At 40.7% G+C, this 19644-nt stretch overlaps 1 protein-coding gene across 1 annotated transcript in view; it reads left to right on the top strand.

The window, feature by feature from the left end:
• SLC26A4 (solute carrier family 26 member 4) overlaps positions 1-16272 on the top strand; it is a 28738-nt gene extending 12466 nt beyond the window's left edge. The window contains exons 10-20 of the mRNA XM_073328449.2: positions 442-519; positions 751-846; positions 2437-2543; positions 3611-3680; positions 4057-4149; positions 4266-4361; positions 9468-9695; positions 11306-11360; positions 11705-11850; positions 14305-14388; positions 15217-16272. Coding sequence (XP_073184550.2) covers positions 442-519; positions 751-846; positions 2437-2543; positions 3611-3680; positions 4057-4149; positions 4266-4361; positions 9468-9695; positions 11306-11360; positions 11705-11850; positions 14305-14388; positions 15217-15240 — 1077 coding nt within the window. The 3' untranslated portion in view covers positions 15241-16272. The remainder of the gene's footprint in view (positions 1-441; positions 520-750; positions 847-2436; positions 2544-3610; positions 3681-4056; positions 4150-4265; positions 4362-9467; positions 9696-11305; positions 11361-11704; positions 11851-14304; positions 14389-15216) is intronic.
• The last annotated feature ends 3372 nt before the right edge of the window (positions 16273-19644 follow it).

The following is a 19644-nucleotide window of genomic DNA, read 5'->3' as shown; positions in this document are numbered from 1 at the left end:
CGGAACCTGTAACACTCACAAACTTCTTATGTGGACCAGCCACTAGAGGGACACAAAGACTTTCCTAGTATGGGTTACACTTTACATAACAACTATACACTATTTATTTAATAGTAGGGCCATTCAGAGGGCAAGTAGCAGGTAGAATATGGAACTGGTGTGGATTTTCCCCTCTTCCCTTACACAAAGTCAACCTTTCCCAAGGTACTAATTTGTGTGTGGTGATTTACATGGACCGATGAGACTTAATCACCTTATATAGTTGAATTGTTTCTGGATTTGGCCGTGTATGCTTAAACATAATAAATATTTTAACAGGTCTCCTTGTTTACAAAGAAATATAAAATATACCAACATATGCATTATTCATAGTGAGTTTGAAAACATAGCAGAGAATCTAAAAATACTTGTTTCATATCAACACTACTGTCTTCTTTGCAGGTTGCTAGCATAATCTCAGCAGGGATTGTACTGATTGCCATTGTGGCTCTGGGGAAACTGCTAGAGCCCTTACAGAAGGTATGATGCTTCTTCTATCTAGCACTCTTACCACTGCACCATTTAGGCCATATGCTCAGCTGGTATAAATTGGAGTAGCAGCTCCATGTGGAACTGTGCTGATTTATACCAGAGGACTATCTGGCTCATAGTGTACAATTTTAATTTACTTAATAACCAGAAAACTAGATCGAAAACATACAATGTGTTCTCTCTTCTGAACAACCCAGTTTTCACAATCTCTCTTTGCAGTCTGTGTTGGCAGCTGTTGTCATTGCCAACTTGAAAGGGATGTTCATGCAGGTGTTTGATGTTCCTCGTCTGTGGAGGCAGAATAAGGCTGATGCTGTAAGTCATTTACTTTTTTCCTACATGTTTTGGGTCTAGTTGTCTTTTTGTGTTTTAACCCCACCCAATCTACTCATAACTTCCACAGTTTGTTAACAGAAACAGAATTTTGTGTTGTTAACACCAAAAGACTTTAAGACAGATTATCTGGTCCATTAACGCAGTTTTGTGTTAGTTTCCCAACACAAAACTGCCCTAAAGCCACCAGATCGAGCCAGTGAAAATTTCCTCCCGTGTAGGAGGCACTTGTGGCAGCTTCTTTATCACATTCATTCCGAGTCTCCCATTGGAAGGGGTGTGTCTAGAGGAAAGGGGACTTGATCAGGTATCCCTGTGTATTAGCCATCCCTTCCTGTTAACAACTAGCAAAGTTTACAGCTGCCTTCTAGTTCAATCAGCTGAGCTGCAGATTAATGTTAAGACAGCCTGAAGTCACTTTTACCACCCCACTCTCGTCTTTTGCTGAGCACAGTTTGGCTGAATGAGAGAATCTGGCCCCTTATATTCAGATTCTGAACCAATGCATAACCAGTCCCCAAATGTTCCCATATAGCCTGCAACAACAACATTAGTGTGGACCATGCCTGGACCAATAGCATCACAGTCCTCACCAAATAAATGTTTTTTCTTGCTTGGAGCAGCAATTATCTGTGCTGGAATGTGTGCATAGGGGCCCTTGGTGTGTCAAGGGACGTATGCACAATTACATCTAGACTGTGCCCTCAGACCCCTGTAATCTCATCCCAAGGCACCCCTCATATCTCTTATTGGAGTTTCTGTGGAGCAGGCCACAAACTGCACATAATCTCTGATATGCAAAGATTTTCTCATGAATGCCTATGAACAGTGCCCTGTCTGTAGCCAAATCCCAAAGTCCTTACTCAATTTTTACTTAGTCCTTTTCTTGGGTAAAAACCTCATTGACTTCAATGGGAGCTGATGGTGCTCAGCACCTCACAGGGTTGGGTCCAATGGGAGTTTCTGAGCTATGACTGAGTAAAGAGTTCAGGAATTAGCTCAAGTAGGCAGCACAGACTTCAAAATGTTTGTCCCCCCGCCTTCCCCACCCGGTTTATGTGAAATACTACCCATTTGTGGTACAGATCCTTCTCCCAGAAATAAGTGGGACCCCTCCTTTGCCACTACACATCTGAGGGCAGACTGTCTTCCTACAACAAATTAGGTTCTTGGGGAAATACACTGCTTCAAATTCCTGGAGTAAAAATAACAAAAATAGCTGCTGTTGGAGAGAAATAAAGACAATGGGAAACTGCATCCTCTTTAACTGTACAAGGGATAACTGAGTTTCTGCTAGACTTCATTACATTAGAATAGCTTGATAATTTATTGCCTGAACACCAAATACGAATAATAAACAAAGCAAAGATGGGCAAAGCTAGTTTGGAAATAAAGGAAGAGTTTAATATAGAAGTCAGCACATAGTTTGGGTATTTTGACCATTTTCAAGCTTAAATTCTTTTGTTGCTATTATTATTTGGTGCAGTGATTTGGTGCAGTGATTTTCTTCTGTGATCAGAAGCTATTTTCTTTTTTAATTCAGAGACACTGAGTTTGTTCTTTCCTCTCTAGATGATCTGGATTTTCACATGTGTGGCATCCATCATTCTGGGTCTTGATTTGGGATTACTTGCTGGCCTTGTATTCGGATTACTGACAGTTGTGGTGAGAGTTCAGTTGTAAGTAACACAGAAACAGCAAGACCTGTCAGTGCTATACCATGAAAAGTAAGGGAATTTAGAGAAAAGGAGAGAATTTATGTCTGAAAATCAATCATATTGACCATGATTTTGAAGTGAAAGAAAATCTACCCTTCTGTTTCTATGAGAGTGTTCATAGATTCCAAAGCCAGAAGGTACTGTGTTGTAGTCACATTGATGTAAACGAGGCATGCATCATTTTTGTGATTGATCTACTCTGTTTTTTACCTGGCCATCTGTCATTTAGGTACCCATAAGAGATCTTAAAAGGGATGGAAGCATTCAAAATAAAGTATAAGAAGTTATACGAGTAGCTATACTTTATCAATTACTATTCACTGAGCATAGAACATTGTGGGGAGGGAGACAGACACATGTTGAGACAGACAACATTTTGGCAAGTAACATTCTCAGCAGCTACTTATTCTGGATGTCATTATAAGGCATCTGTAGAGTAGAAGACATGTGCAGACATATGTGTGCTGTGTGACTATTCCCCCTGCCCCCACTTTATTGCTGCTTTAAGATTCTATTCCAAGGTTCACATTTTAGCTGTTGACTATGGCTCTGGTGTTCCCCTCACTGCCTAGCATGGATGAGAGCAAACATGTGGAAGAATAAGTGAGACTGAATGGAGGTGATGGGTGACTTTCACAGGATGTTGCTCCACTGCTCAGCCATCTCATAACTCTCTCCCAGTTTTCTGGCTGAATATACAAGATAACACCTTTCCTTCTGCCTGGAATCCAGAAAGCAAAGCTGACATCAAAGCCAGTCCATAGCTTTGCTGTCAGGAAGTGGTTAAAAGTGGTGCAGTCAGTATGATATCATACTGACTGCTTGAGCCACCATAGACCAAAGTGCATCACATCCAAGCAAGGACCTGCTATATCCAAGGGAATTCCCTGCGCAACCTCCTGCTGGGGCTATTCAGTTTGCTGATTCTCACCATTCTGTAAAAGGTTATATGTAACAAGTCATCCCATGTTATAAGTTCCTCAACTGGATGTTAATTTGACACCATGTTTTGTTTTTGTTTCTGTTAGTCCCTCCTGGGGTGGCCTTGGGAACGTTCCTGGCACAGACCTCTACAAGAACGTCAAGGACTACAAAACGGTAAGTGTTTCTGACTGGTTATTTTCCTAATGGCAGCCTGCAATCCAAAGTGAAGTACAGAGTTCTACCTTGCAGCTGCTCTCATGTTTAATATGGAAGCACAGCTCCTGAAGATTATGGGTCTCAGCGTAAAAACTTCCATCTGGAGCCAAGTGGTCAGACCACATTGCATGCTGGGAACTATAATTTCTGGGAGCTAAAACTTTATATGAAAAGTGAAGATAGCTAGCAATCAGCTCATTTTTATATAAATAAGTGCCTACTTGGATTCTTGGCAAGTTATCAAACTGATGCTCTAGTAGGCTAAGTTTGGGTGCTGCTGTTAATTAGATAAATGTAATATACATGCTTGACCTTGAAATTATTTTGACAACAGGTTGTTGAACCAGAAGGAGTGAAGATTCTCAGATTTTCCAGTCCTATTTTTTATGCTAATATAGATGGATTGAAAAGCAGCCTGAAATCCACTGTAAGTAGTCTACGATGATTTTGGAGGTTTGCTATTTAATTGGCTTTGGAATTTCTACAGCTGTTTGCCTAGATAAAACAAAAATAATTTTGATAACTTGGTCCTGGTTTCTATAGGTGGGGTTTGATGCAGTTCGCGTGCATAACAAGAGGCTCAAAGCACTGAGGATGATACAGAAACTGATCAAGAAGGGAAAATTAAAAGCAACTAAGGTAAAGTTTAATTTTTTATTCTGCTCTTTGCTAAAGGGTTACTGTCATGGCTAATAGGTCTATATAAGGCAAGCTGGCTTTGTTTTGGTTCACAGTGACGTGATATAAGCTTCCATGTATTTTATTTTTAAAATAAAAAAGAGATAGTTTTGACAGATCACTGTTATAGGAAGTATGGACCCTGCATGGGACTTGGGAAGCTAGGGGTGAAAACCATGCATCAGGCCACTGGAGGCAACTAGACTTAGTGGTAATCTATGCTGGTGTAGCAAAGAGAATGTTTAGCTGTGTTCCCAGAAGGTGGCAACATTCACCCAAAAGACAGCAGACTGGGTTGTGTTAGATGTTCAGAAGGCTAGGTGAATATATTTCTTAATGGACTCCCTATAGCGTAAAAATATAATTAGGAAAGTCAAAAAAGAATCTGAAGACCAGCTAGCCAAAGACTCAAAAAGTAACAGCAAATTTTTTTTAAGTACATCAGAAGCAAGAAGCCTGCTAAACAGCCAGTGGGGCCACTGGATGATTGAGATGCAAACAGAGCACTCAAGGAAGATAAGGCCATTGTGGAGAAACTAAATGAATTCTTGCATCAGTCTTCATGGCTGAGGATGTGAGGGAGATTCCCAAACCTGAGCCATTCTTTTTTGGTGACAAATCTGAGGAACTGTCCCTGATTGAGGTGTCATTCGAAGAGGTTTTGGAACAAATTGATAAACTAAACAGTGATAAGTCACCAGGACCAGATGGTATTCACCCAAAAGTTCTGAAGGAACTCAAATGTGAAATTGCAAAATTACTAACTGTAGTTTGTAATCTATCATTTAAATCAGCTTCTGTACCAAATGACTGGAGGATAGCTAATGTGATGCCAATTTTTAAAAAGGGCTTCAGAGGTGATCCTGGCAATTACAGGCCAGTTAGCCTGACTTCAGTATGGGTAAACTGGTTGAAACAATAGTAAAGAACAAAATTGTCAGACACACAGATGAACAGAAGTTGTTGGGGAAGAGTCAACATGGTTTTTGTAAAGGGAAATCATGCCTCACCAATCTACTAGAATTCTTTGACGGGGTCAACAATCTTGTGGACAAGGGTGATCCAGTGGATATAGTGTACTTAGATTTTCAGAAAACCTTTGATAAGGTCCCTTATGAAAGGCTCTTAAGCAAGGTGAGCTGTCACAGGATAAGAGGAAGATCCTCTCATGGATCAGTAACTGCTTGAAAGATAGGAAACAAAGGGTAGGAATAAATGGTCAGTTTTCAGAATGGAGACAGATAAATTATAGTGTCCCCCAGGGGTCTATACTGGGACCAGTCCTATTCAACATATTCATAAATGATCTGGAAAAAGGGGTAAACAGTGAGGTGATAAAATTTGCAGATGATACAAAACTACTCAAGATAGTTAAGTCCAAAGTGGACTGCGAAGAGTTACAAAAGGATCTCACAAAACTGGGTGACTGGGCAACAAAATGGCAGATGAAATTCAATGTTGATAAATGCAAAGTAATGCACACTGGAAAACATAATCCCAACTATACATATAAAATGATGTGGTCTAAATTAGCTCTTACCACTCAAGAGAGAGATCTTGTAGTCATTGTGGATAGTTCTATAAAAACATCCACTCAATGTGCGGTGGCAGTCTAAAAAGCTAACATGCATGGGCTTTCAATCTTCCCCAGTTTACCCTTGTGTCAGATTTAGGAAGTGAATGCTTGCATTCTCCACCATGTCATTGATTGTACTTCTAAGATGCACCCTTAGGGCAAGGGTGGGCACCTCTCTTGTCCCAGATATCCTTCTCTCGCTGTAGGCATTGCTGTATTGCTGATTTGGAGCATGGGGTGCAGCCCTCTGGCTGTGAGTCATAGGGAGGCAGCTCCCCCTACCTTCTGGCTGTAATAGCAGTTCAAAACAAAATAATTCTGCAGAATGGTGGGAATCATTAAGAAAGGAATAGATAATAAGACAGAAATTATCATATTGCCTCTATATAAATCCATGGTACGCCCACATCTTGAATACTACATGTAGGTCTGGTTGCCCCATCTCAAAAATGGTATATTGGAATTGGAAAAGGTACAGAAAAGAGCAACAAAACTGATTAGGGGTATGGAACAGCTTATATATGAGAAGAGATGACTAAGACTGGGACTTTTCACCCTTGAAAAGAGACAACTACGGGGGCATATAATAAATTATAGAAATCATGACTGGTATGGAGAAAGTAGATAAGGAAGTGTTATTTACTCCTTATAACACGAGAACTAGGAGTCAGCAAATGAAATTAATAGGCAGCAGGTTTAAAACAAAGAAAAAGAAGTATTTCTTCACACAATGCATAGTCAACCTGTGGAACTCTTTGCCAGAGGATGTTTGTGAAGGCCAAGACTTATAGCAGCGTTAAAAAAGAACTAGATAAATTCATGGAGGATAGGTCCATCAGTGACTATTATCCCAGATGGACAGGGATGCAAAACCTTGCTCTGAAGTGTCCCTAGCCTCTGTTTGTCAGAAGCTGGGAATGGGTGACAGGGGATAGATGACTTGATGATTATCTCTTCTGTTCATTCCCTCTGAAGCACCTGCCATTGGCCACTGTTGGAAGACAGGATACTGGGCTGGATGGACCATTGGTCTGACCCAGTATGGCAATGCTTATGTTCTTATTATAAGGCAAGTGGCAAGAAGCTTGACCCTTTGTTTTGATGTAATCATTTAGTTTGTGATACATACTGAAATGGAGAGTGGAGATTCTTTTTCCAGCCTATGTTGCCCAGATACTTCCACATTCAGAAAAACTATTTGAGCTGTGCACCAGGTACCATATGCCACAGAGTTGGAAATCTCTATGTTTGGGTGAAATATAGGTGGGTGTAGGAAAGGACCTGGGAATATGTATCCATTCACCAGCCTCAGATAATCACTGAGAAGCTCAAGGTGCACAATTGTGTAGCATAGTGCACTCTGGTATCATTCACTGTGATATGACTGTATTGTTCACTCACCTCTCTTTTTGGTGATATTCTGGGAAGGGGAAGTCCCTGGCCCTGGCATGTGAATGTGTGAGAGATCCAGGATTACACAGAAAGGGCAATGTACACATAGTGTTAAGTCTGGTAAGTGGATGTACACCTACGATCACTAGGAGAGGAGGTCCTCTTGGTCCACAGAGAGCCGTAACCATCCAGTGCTGCATCTAAATGCTTTGAGGTGTATCAAGGTGCAATAAAGATCAATGCTCCATAATAAACCATTGCAACATGGAACGTTTATAGAACATCATGGCTGCTTCAGAGTCAAAATGCATCTAATTAGTACACATTAGGGAGGGGAGCCATTAACTGCTGATAACATGTTTAACTCACTGGACAATTCTCCTGATAACGGGCAGTATGTTCAAACATGGGCACCTGAAGAGGATAATCAAATCACAAATATGAGGTGTCAGTTTGAACCTCGTCTTCAGAACTTGACCCATCTAGTGAACTCTACCCTCGAGTATTTTCAGGGCCTGGGGAAAAGAAATCCTTTCCCTCCAGCATGCAGGTAGCAGTAGAACTCCTCCATGGCTGCTACTGTAGCCTTGAGGTTGGAGTGACCATTGGCAGCTGTGCCCACAGTATGTTGGGGAGGGGAGAGAAAGGCCAGTGGATCTGGACGCAGTGGATTACCTGGTCCTTCCTTTACTCCTCCTTCTCATCCCTACACCTGTTTTACGAAGTTAGAGACTGGCAGTCCCTTCAGAGCTGCATTCTGGTGCACCGAGAATGCAAATCCCTTACACAGGCTCCTTATATCTTGCCTCCTATATGCAGAAGAATTGCATTGGTTTTCCTGCCAACAGGGCATTCCACAGCTGCTTAAATGGGGCAATATTTATCAAGCTATGTGTAAAATAGCCATTTATATCATTAAGTGCTTATATGAGTGTCCAAATGTGGACTGTAGATGTCCTATTGAAGTCCCCACATTTGAAGGTTGGGACTAAGTGTCAATTTTTGCCAGATGTTATACTGCAGGATGCTAGATTTTTGTTTTCTTTCAAGTTTATATGATGAAATGTTCAGTTAAGTGACAATAACTCTTGACCCTTGGATTGTTATTGCAACAAATGTAATAAATATAATTCAAAAATAAAAACATCAACCCTAAAGATTCTATAGGGTGAGGTTCTCAAGTGGAAGCTTGGATATAAACTGGCCATTATATGGATATAAACTGGCCATCAGGAAGTTTAGACTTGAAATTAGATGAAGGTTTCTAACCCACAGAGGAGTGAAGTTCTGGAATAGCCTTCCAATGGGAACAGTGGAGGCAAAAGACATATCTGGCTTCAAGACTAAGCTTGATAAGTTTATGGAGCGGATGGAATGATGGGATGGCCTAATTTTGGCAATTAATTGATCTTTGACTATTAGCGGTAAATATGCCCAATGGCCTGTGATGGGACACTCGATGTGTTGGGATCTGAGTTACTACAGAGAATTCTTTCCTGGGTGTGTGGCTGGTGAGTCTTGCCCACATGCTCAGGATTTAGCTGATCGCCATATTTGGGGTCGGGAAGGAATTTTCCTCCAGGACAGATTGGCAGAGGCCCTGGGGGTGGGGGGGTTGCCTTCCTTTGCAGTGTGGGGCAGAGGTCACTTGCTGGAGGATTCTCTGCACCTTGAAGTCTTTAAACCATGAGTTGAGGACTTCAATAGTTCAGACATAGGTCAGGAGTTTGTTACAGGAGTGGGTGGGTGAGATTCTGTGGCCTGCATTGTGCAGGAGGTCAGACTAGATTATCATAATGGTCCCTTCTGACCTTAAAGTCTATGAGTTGTTTTCTGGACGGTGGTTTTCCCATATGGCTCTCCTCCCTTAATGAACAACAACAAAACAGGAAAGAAAATACACTGCATGCAGGGAGAAGTGCTAATTATTGGCTCAATCTTGTTTCCATTTAAGTCATTTAGTGCAGGATCAGTCATATGTGAAGAAATGAGGAAAAAATGCTTCTACCATTATTGCTTAAACAAGTTAATATGGAAAAATTCCAAAATCTTTGTCCCTGATTAAGTTATATATTTCTTATATTATCTGTTCTGATTAGAATGGCATCAGTGATTCTGGGGCTACCAATGAAGCTTTTGAGTCTGATGAAGATCTTGATGATCCTGAAGATCTTAACATTCCAACCAAAGAAGTAGAGATCCACGTGGACTGGAATTCAGAACTCCCAGTCAAAGTGAATGTCCCCAGAGTGCCTATCCACAGTTTAATTTTTGACTTTGGAGGTGTATCATTCTTGGATGTTGTAGCTGTGAGAACAATGAAAATGGTAAGTCTTTTTATTTTTTTCCTGTCCAGTATTAGTCATTGGTATGTTAATTAGGGACAGGTTGGCTGAAATTAACTTTGAGTTTCCCAGTGTATGTTGGTTTGTGACATATCTTTAATATTTCTGTAACAACAGGTAGATTTTGGTCTATTTATAAATTAGATACAAAAAAACTATAATAAAAACATTATTAAGATTGTAAAGACAAGCACTTAAACATTAGAAAATGCCAGCATTAGGATGCCTGTGCAACCTTAATTTGGCCTCCTGGTGCCTATGCATTGTTACTATCTTTAATTTACATGATCAAATATTTTTCCATGGGACCCTTGCTTCAATCAGTGCACAGGATGCCCAGCGCTCACTTAAAGAGAAGCTATTCAATAATTTGTTTTATTCTCATTGTTCAATGTGTGGCTTCATGCCTTATTTACTGCACACTATTCAGACCTTGCCATGAAGACAAAATTATTAACTTCCTCATGGACTTTTCTTTAGCACTCATTACTATAGTATCTGAGTACACTAATGTTAATCAATGTACGTTCACAACACCCCTGTGAGATGAGGGGTATTATCTCCATTTTACAGATGGGGAGCTGAGGCACAGAGAGATTAAGATGAAAAGTATCCACTAATTGTGGGTGACCAATATGTGACACATAGGACCTGATTTTTCAGAGAATGTAGCATTATATAGCACTGGGTATGTTCGAAGCATTGACTTCAGCTGCAGTTCCTGAGTGGTCAGCACTTCTGCAATTCAGATTCCAGGTTATTAAGTTGGACATCCACCAAATGAGGAACAAACAGTTAGTAACTACCCGCAAAAAATTCTTTTCTGCTCCGGTAATCCTCTGCCTTATTCACTCTGCATCTTTCAACTTCTGCAACAAATGAGGGAGGGGTCCCACAGACCATAGCTTCTCGACCTTTTTCTTTCTGAGGCCCCCCTCAGTATGCTATAAAAACTCCATGACCCATGTGTGCCACAACAATTGTTTTTTCTGCATATAAAAGCCAACACCAGCATTGGGGGTTGCAAACACGACAATTGCCTGGGGCCCACATGACAGGGGCCCCCCATGAAACTATTGCTCAGGCTTTGACTTCAACCCTGGATGACAGGGCTCAGGGCTCCAGGCTTCAGACCCATGCAGTGGGGCTTCGGCTTTCTGTTCTGGGCCCCAATGAGTCCAATGCTGGCCCTGCTTGGCAGACTCCCTGAATCCTGCTCATGGCCCCCTCCAAGGGGCCCCGGACCTCTGTTTGAGAACCACTGCCACAGACAACCATCTGTACTGCACAACCCCAATTCATTCTCAGAGCATGTCCATAGTGTCATGCAACTATAATCATAGATGGCACTGTCAGCTTTGCCTTTCATAATCAAAGTCTGGCCACTGACAGACAGCATCCTGGAGTAGATGGAATTTGGGTCTGGCAATTCCTATGTTCCTATGAATAAAAGAACACATGATTTGGGATTGTGGTGCAAATACTTAAAGGAAAATGAAAAATGTAACTAATCTTTGTGAATACAAATACTGTTTCTTAAATGTGTGTGTATAAGAAAATGTTTATTGCAAACCACCCCCTTTTTTTTCCAGATAGTTAAAGAGTTCGAGAGAATTGATGTGACTGTATACATTGCATCACATCAAGGTAACCATATATCTATTATCACTAATACACACCAAGAAGGATAGAATAAAAATAATAAAGGATCTGTGGATTGTATCTGTGGAAGTACTTTTTTAGTGAATAGAGTTAAAAGTGAACTGAACTGCTCTTTTAAACAAATAAATAGTTAAACTGCATCTGGCTATGTCTGCAGGCATACAAAGGAGTCTTGGGGAGAAATGAAATTAACGTAGAGAGAACCCACTATGATAGAATTATAGGTCTATACATTTTATTGTTGGTAATTGTTAATCTCTATTTTGACACTTATTTTTTCAATTATTTTCAAATTTATCAGTCTTTTATAACTTTGTTTTTTTGTTCAGACAACATTATAACAAAGCTGGAACAATGTGGCTTCTTTGATGATAACATCAGAAAAGACATATTCTTCCTGACTGTCCATGATGCTGTGCTTTACATACAGCATGAAATGATGCACAGAGACATCCAGGATCCTATTTTTGAAAAGGTGAGGACCATATATCATTTATTTTTCTGCATCATACACTAGCTGTAAATAGTTTTCACCATTTGTGATAAAGGGAAAAAGCTTTAGGAACTAGTTGAAGAGTTGTTTAAAAAAAGCAAAAAATGTTCACACAAGGTGCTTATAAACTGGACAGCTTGTGTTATATATTTGATGGCCTGCAGATCTTTTCTAACTGTTTAGAGGAGTATTAATTACTATGTATCATTTATATGGCAGTAGTGCAGGTTGAGGTCCCATTGTGCTAGGCCCAGCCAGAGATGATCTGTGCCTACCGATGTGGGGGCGGAGGGGGGCAGAGTGAGGGCAACTGGGTTCAGCAGCCCATGTGAGCATGCTCAGTCCAACCAAGCAACAAATTGGGGGTGTGGGTGATATGACCCCACATGCCCATGCCCCCGCCCCACATCGCCTCTGCAACAACACAAACATATAGTGAACCAGTGGTCCCTGCAATTCCTAAGAGAAACTTCAGAACACTGAACAGATTGATTCAAATCCTCCACACATTACAAGGAAGCCCTAAAGTTCTAACTCTACCTCCATCCAGTGCCAGCCCATTGGGGGCTCTAAGAAGGAATATTTTGGGCCCCCCTAAACACACTAATAATTAATTGGGGGCCCCCCCTTGAGCTGCTCAGGGCCCTAAGCAATTGCTTAGTCTGCTTATGCCTAGCACCGGCTCTGCCTACATCCATCTTAAATATGCAGCCTTGATTGGCCATACACTCCACCAGGGGCCTTCACATTTTGTGACTCTCCTCACAAATACAGCAGTATGGGGCCCTGAATTTTTGGTCATTTTTGCTGGTCATATCAGATTCTGGAGGAGTTACTCTGCAGTATTTAAAAAAGACTTCATACCATTTTAACTAACCTATGGCTGCATATATATAGACAAAAAGGAGTACTTGTGGCACCTTAGAGACTAACCAATTTATTTGAGCATGAGCTTTCATGAGCTACAGCTCACTTCATCGGATGCATACCGTGGAAACTGCAGCAGACATTATATACACACAGAGATCATGAAACAATATCTCCTCCCACCCCACTGTCCTGCTGCTAATAGCTTATCTAAAGTGATCATCAAGTTGGGCCATTTCCAGCACAAATCCAGGTTTTCTCACCCTCCACCCCCCCCCCACAAACTCACTCTCCTGCTGATAGTAGCCCATCCAAAGTGACAACTCTCTACACAATGTGCATGATAATCAAGGTGGGCCATTTCCTGCATAAATCGAGGTTCTCTCACTCCCTCACCCCCCTCCAAAAACCACACACACAAACTCACTCTCCTGTTGGTAATAGCTCATCCAAAGTGACCACTCTCCCTACAATGTGCATGGTAATCAAGGTGGGCCATGTCCAGCACAAATCCAGGCTTGCCTTGATGCCAGTCCTTGCCTACAGACAGCCCCGCAACCTGAAGCAAATACTCACCAACAACCACATACCACACAACAGAACCACTAACCCAGGAACTTATCCTTGCAACAAAGCCCGTTGCCAACTGTGCCCACACATCTATTCAGGGGACACCATCACAGGGCCTAATAACATCAGCCACACTATCAGAGGCTCATTCACCTGCACATCCACCAATGTGATATATGCCATCATGTGCCAGCAATGCCCCTCTGCCATGTACATTGGTCAAACTGGACAGTCTCTACGTAAAAGAATAAATGGACACAAATCAGATGTCAAGAATTATAACATTCATAAACCAGTCGGAGAACACTTCAATCTCTCTGGTCACGCAATCACAGACCTGAAGGTCGCTATCTTAAAACAAAAAAACTTCAAATCCAGACTCCAGCGAGAAACTGCTGAATTGGAATTCATTTGCAAATTGGATACTATTAATTTAGGCTTAAATAGAGACTGGGAGTGGCTAAGTCATTATGCAAGGTAGCCTATTTCCCCTTGTTTTTTCCTACTCCCCCCCCCAGACGTTCTTGGTTAAACTTGGATTTAAACTTGGAGAGTGGTCAGTTTGGATGAGCTATTGCCAGCAGGAGAGTGAGTTTGTGTATGTGTGTGTGTCCCCGGGAAAAAAAAAAAAAAGAGGGGGGGTGAGAAAGCCTGGATTTGTGCTGGACATGGATAATGTCTGCTGCAGTTTCCACGGTATGCATCCGATGAAGTGAGCTGTAGCTCACGAAAGCTCATGCTCAAATAAATTGGTTAGTCCCTAAGGTGCCACAAGTACTCCTTTTCTTTTTGCGAATACAGACTAACATGGCTGTTACTCTGAAACCTATTTATAGACAGTGAGTCATCATCAGGATTACAACCAAGGGCCTTCAGCATCAAAATAACAAGCCTCTACCCCAACAGCTAAAAGAATAATTTTGTTAATTACAAGTAACTTTATTGGTATGGTTGCAACATTCATTTTGTTCACAATACTTGTTAACCTTCTCTGTTAAGATTTCACTGATGCAGGAATCTAAGGAACCAATAGATTTTACAGAAACAGGAAATCTTGATGATGAACTTGATGTTCAGGAGGAGGTATGGAGCTATCCTTTTAATTAAATAAAGCATGTGTCTATGATGTATGCTGTTTTATCGGAACTATAGCAATATGAGTGGTGCTGATATATGGGGCCAACCAAGAAAAAATAAAAAAAATATAAAAAAACCCAAAACACCACAGCCTTGTGAGCTCTACAGACTTTGGCAGCTGACTGGCTGATCCAGGGAAAATATTGACTGTGGCACACCCAAAGAGTGGGTTGAGGGATGCCAAAAGTCTGCCCTCCTTATGCACCTAACAGTCAATGCTAGTGAGGGAAGTCACAATGAATCTTTTTTGAAGGTGTAGCAGGTGCCACATGTATTCACACATTCCTACCTCCAGCACCCTCAAGGTTTTATGCCTGCTTCTACCCTACAAAGGCTTAATGCTTTTACCTGAAACTGCTCTCCCCATCCACCAAGCACCAGCCAGTTTTAAAAGCCATAATTTACCCCTAACGTTTTCAGGCTACCTCAGGGACTGAAAAAGAAACAGCCTGACTCAAGACTGACTGTTTTGTGAGGGTTCAACCAGCTGCTTTATAGCCGGTGTTTACTGGGTGTAGGTGGTAATCTCCAGGTCTCAAAGCTCACTTCATCTCCCTGATTGACTTCTGTGATGAAGCTACCAACCAGAGAGATGGCTTCAGGTTACAGCCTTTTAAAATTATTTCCTGGCAGACTCAGTCAGCCAGGACTGAACCCCTTGGTTGTATAGTTATATGCAAAATTTGTTGTTGTTTTTTTAATATGGTGTGTACACAGAACTAATCACCTATTTCCCTCTCACAATTCCCCATCTTTCAAAACTTATTTCATTAGGCCATGCGCAGACTCGCTTCATGAAGGAAAACTATTATGGATATCTTGGACTCCCTGGCAATATTCAGGCACCAATACTATATAAGCATTTTCTGCACTGGGACTTGTCTTTGCACTTGAAGAAAACACTAATTTCTTTGTCTGAACTCTACAGAGCTCTATAAATCTCCAAGTTTTGTCTGTTGACATGTAATCCTTAAAATAGTCAAGTCTGATCAGAAAAATTTGTTCATAGTATCAATGTTGGCAAGATATGGGAGGCAGATCATCAGAACTATTACAGAAATTGCAACCAGCTTTAGGGTTTGTCGGTCTGTGTATATAACCCATATAATCAATGCATATAGGAAAAAATAGCTACTTTATGGTAACCCAGTCCCAGGGGTTGAGGAGATTGTAAACTCTTCTTGAGGGCAGGAACTGTCTCTTATGTGTTTGTATTCTGCCTAGCACAATGGAGCTCCAACCCTGATGGTAGGCCTCAAGGTGCTACTGTAATACAAATAATAAATTCCTCACAAAAGAGAAACAATAGGCAATGGTAGCCCTAGGCCCTGACCTGCAAAAGGATCTGCAATCCCATTTAATTAGTTTCCCAGGATGTTAACACTGCTGCATTCAACAACACACGTCTTTAAAATCTATCTATTAGTCATTCAAAATAATTCCTGGGTTTGTTGCAGCATTACAGTCTCAGTATAAAAAATCCCTTATATAACAGAAATGGAGTACAGATGAAATTTATTCACTCAAAATTGTTTACTATATTGCTATAAAATGTTAATCATATACATGGATAAGGCTCAGTAAGAAGGATTATTACTTAAGAGTCTTGGTTCATTAGTGCTATTTTTAGTAACTCATGCACTCCTGGTTAATAATCATTACTGAAATTAAACATGGATAGATAACACTCCCTTACTCTACAAATAGTCCCATTGAAGTTCACGGAATTTGTGGAATAGGCTGCTATAAAACTGGAGTAAAGATCTGACTTAATATCTAGTTTGGTTTTTGAAATGGGATGTAACAGTATCATTGGTTTAATGAAGAATTAGCTGCATAAACTGTTTCATTTTTTTAATACTCTACAAACTGCTTCTATTCTTCTAAAAAATGTGGACTTTTAAAAGTTATGCTACAATCCCCAGTGCAATAATTTACACAAAATTTAGGATTACAAGAAAACATTTTAACTTTGGTTTTTAAGGCTTTATATTGGCTATGTAAGAAATGATTGTTCCCATGTAATGAATATATGTTTAGATGAAGAATTACACAAATTGTTACATTAAAAATTAAATTAAATTGTAAATAAATTAGTTTTTAAAACTGAAATTCCTTGTGGCAACTACCAATATACAATGTTGAAAAAACATGCAATAAAAACCATACGTAGTCCTTACAAACCATAGGTTTCTAGATTACATCACATTTATGGTCTAAACTTTGTGATCATTTTAGTATCTTCTCATATTTCCTGCTTTGAGCAGGGGGTTGGACTAGATGACCTCCTGAGGTCCCTTCCAACCCTGATATTCTATGATTCTATATTTAAAATTACTTTAATTACAAATTTTATTTCACTGTATCAGACAAAATTTCAACTGGGACCAACCACACACACATTGCACACAGAATATTACCACCATCACAACTGGCATTAATTGGCAGACTCAGATGGGAAGCCAAGCACTAAGAGATTATATCTCTAAGAACCGCATTGAACCTCCATTAAAGTCAGCTGATAGATCCGCAGTGACTTCACCGACAGTTGGACTGGGCCTTTACCCAGAGATGGCCCTTTTTCTGGCAGAGCTGAAACACTGGCGTAACAGTGTGATGCTGTACTTAACCTATGGATAAATAAGGGGTTTTCAGGGCAGTCAAATAGGCTACTACTTTCAAAAGTACAAAGGGCTCAGTCCTGCAAGGTGTTGAGCATTCTCATCCAATCCAGCAAAACACAAGCACATACTTAAATTTAAGCATGAGCAGAGTCAATTGGACTATTCAAGAGTTTAGTGCTTCATTGGGTCAGACTAGAGTGCTTCGCACCTTGTAGGACTGATCTCTAAATTACAAACTTGCTCAGAGCTTGACTCTGCTATTCTTATGTATGTTGATCCGAAAATGGTGGCAGAATTGACATCCATTGATGTCAATGGAAGTGCTGTGTGTGTGCAACAATGAAGGATCAGGCCAATTTCCCTCAGAAACATTACTTCTGATCAACTGTTGTCCATTTGATATACCTTTATATAAAAGAAACTGTAACCACTTACACAATACTGAATATTTTGGTTAACTTGAAAATTGTTAGAAGCCACTTGGGTTTTTATTTTTCTGAGGAACATATAGTAAGGAATATCACGAAATAAAATAAAATAATAGAGTGGTACTGTTAGAACATATTTTTCTTGCTAGAGATGGGCCTTCACTATGAAGTTTGAATCCTGATCCAAACTTTCCTCAAATGTAAATGGCTTTGGATCCAGTATTTTAGTTTGGCTCTCTCTCACATTCTTGCTGCCTAGCATTTAAGAAGAGTAATAATAAAATATAAGGATTTTAAAAATACATTTTCCTTTTAAAATATGATTTTTTAACCAGGATTAATTAATGCAGAATGGGGGTATAGGACAATTATTCACACGCATGGGATGTATATACACTTATTATCTGAGTCATGTTTATATTTGTTTTGAGTTACTAGTACATATATTTACAGTTATCCAGATAAGAATGTTCTCATGGGTTTCCCTTACATTCTTAATTTAATACACCCATCCAAGCTCTAAGAAGAAGAACAGACATCATGAAGAAAATTTCAAATACCTCTGTTCAATGGGGGGGGGGTGGAATGCAAGAGGAGCCATACTTGTTTTTATATGAAGGATACCAAAGTAATGTATTTTACAATATGGCTAAAACCCTGCAGAACTTTGCACTCATGCATAAACCCTTCAAAAGCACAGCTGGATATACTTGTTTTTCAAGCATAATACAGGAATGGCATTTTTCTAAGCATTTTGTGACTATTAATACTGTTAGATCTCTGTATGTCAAAGGTTTACCTTGAAAAGAGATAGATATTTTATTAATCTTTTTACCTTCTAGAAAAGGCACTGTATTTTAAAGAATGTTGTCAGTGACCTAAGGAATAAAAATTGCGCATACTCAAAACCACCCCCTTAGTGTTGCATTTATTTTTCTCTGTATTGCTCTCGTTACTTCTTGTCAGATGTTGTCTGGAAGAAATAAATGCACAATGTGGAAATAGGATTCTTATTTTCCCCCCAGATTTTATCTTTTTAATGTTCTCAGAAAATTTATCACTTTCACACCAGCTTCCCTCATTGCAGGGTCTTCAATGGAGACTGGATTTGGCTGTAGTCACTGGAAAGACTCCCACTGAATTGAATTTCATAGGAATTGTTACTATTTTGACCTTAGCTGAATTTACAATACCCTTATGTGAGAAGCTAAGTTTCTCCTACAGTTATAACATCCTTTACATCCTAGAATTTCCATCTATTATTCCAGGGTGACACATTGGCCACCTGTGTAACAGAGGGCAAAATTTGCCCCCTAGATAGATCAAAACACAGGCAGCTCGTGAGCAGGTGACTGGAAACAGCATCAGCCATGAGCCCCCTAAAAGCTGCAAAACAGCTGCTGTGGATTTGTGGCTCTGCAGTTGTGGCAACTCTCTTTAGTACCATCTGTAGACCTTATGGTGATTTCTCAACGATCTTGTGCAGGAAATGTCTCCACACACTGAAACTCCTCCAAGGCCTGGCTGCGGGCCAGGATTCCCATCATGGACGGTGGGTATCAAAGGCCAGGGAAGTCTGAGTCTCCCCAAACAGCATGACCTCACCCACCCCCAGACCTTCTCCTGCTTTCTGCTAGCCCCTGCGGCTTTTACCCCATGGCTAGGGCTAGCAGGGGACTGGCCTGCAGCTAGGGACTCCGGGTGGCCAAAGCCGGTGCTTGTGCCGCCTGTCTGCCTGTCACTGGGGACTGTGCCACCCACCCAGAGCTGGGAGTGCTTGGGGAGGGGGCCCTCTGGGCTCTGTTGGGAGAATGGGGGGCAGGGCCCCAGGCAGAAGGATTGGGCCAGGGCTAGCCTCCCTGAGCCCAGTTCACCCGCTTCCCATGGCTCTTGGGAGAGATTTAAGCACTCCCTTCTTTCTCTTCCCCTGCACTTGCAAGAACTCATTCCTCCTGTTATGGCTGCAGAGGGTTTTTGAAAGCTCCACATCCTGCCTACTACCCATAACGGCAAAGCGTGGACAAATGACTGTATCCTACTGAATTTCTATACAAAATTAGACACTGCAAATATAAGTTAGGGTCAGAGAAATAATACAAGAGGGCCCAGAGGGACAAGAAATGTGGGAAGAAAAATAACAAAGTGAGACA

This window comes from Lepidochelys kempii, chromosome 1 (assembly GCF_965140285.1).
Source record: "Lepidochelys kempii isolate rLepKem1 chromosome 1, rLepKem1.hap1, whole genome shotgun sequence".
Classification (NCBI taxonomy): domain Eukaryota; kingdom Metazoa; phylum Chordata; order Testudines; family Cheloniidae; genus Lepidochelys; species Lepidochelys kempii.
Note: the sequence above shows the minus strand (reverse complement) of the source record. Positions and strands in the feature narration are given on the sequence as shown.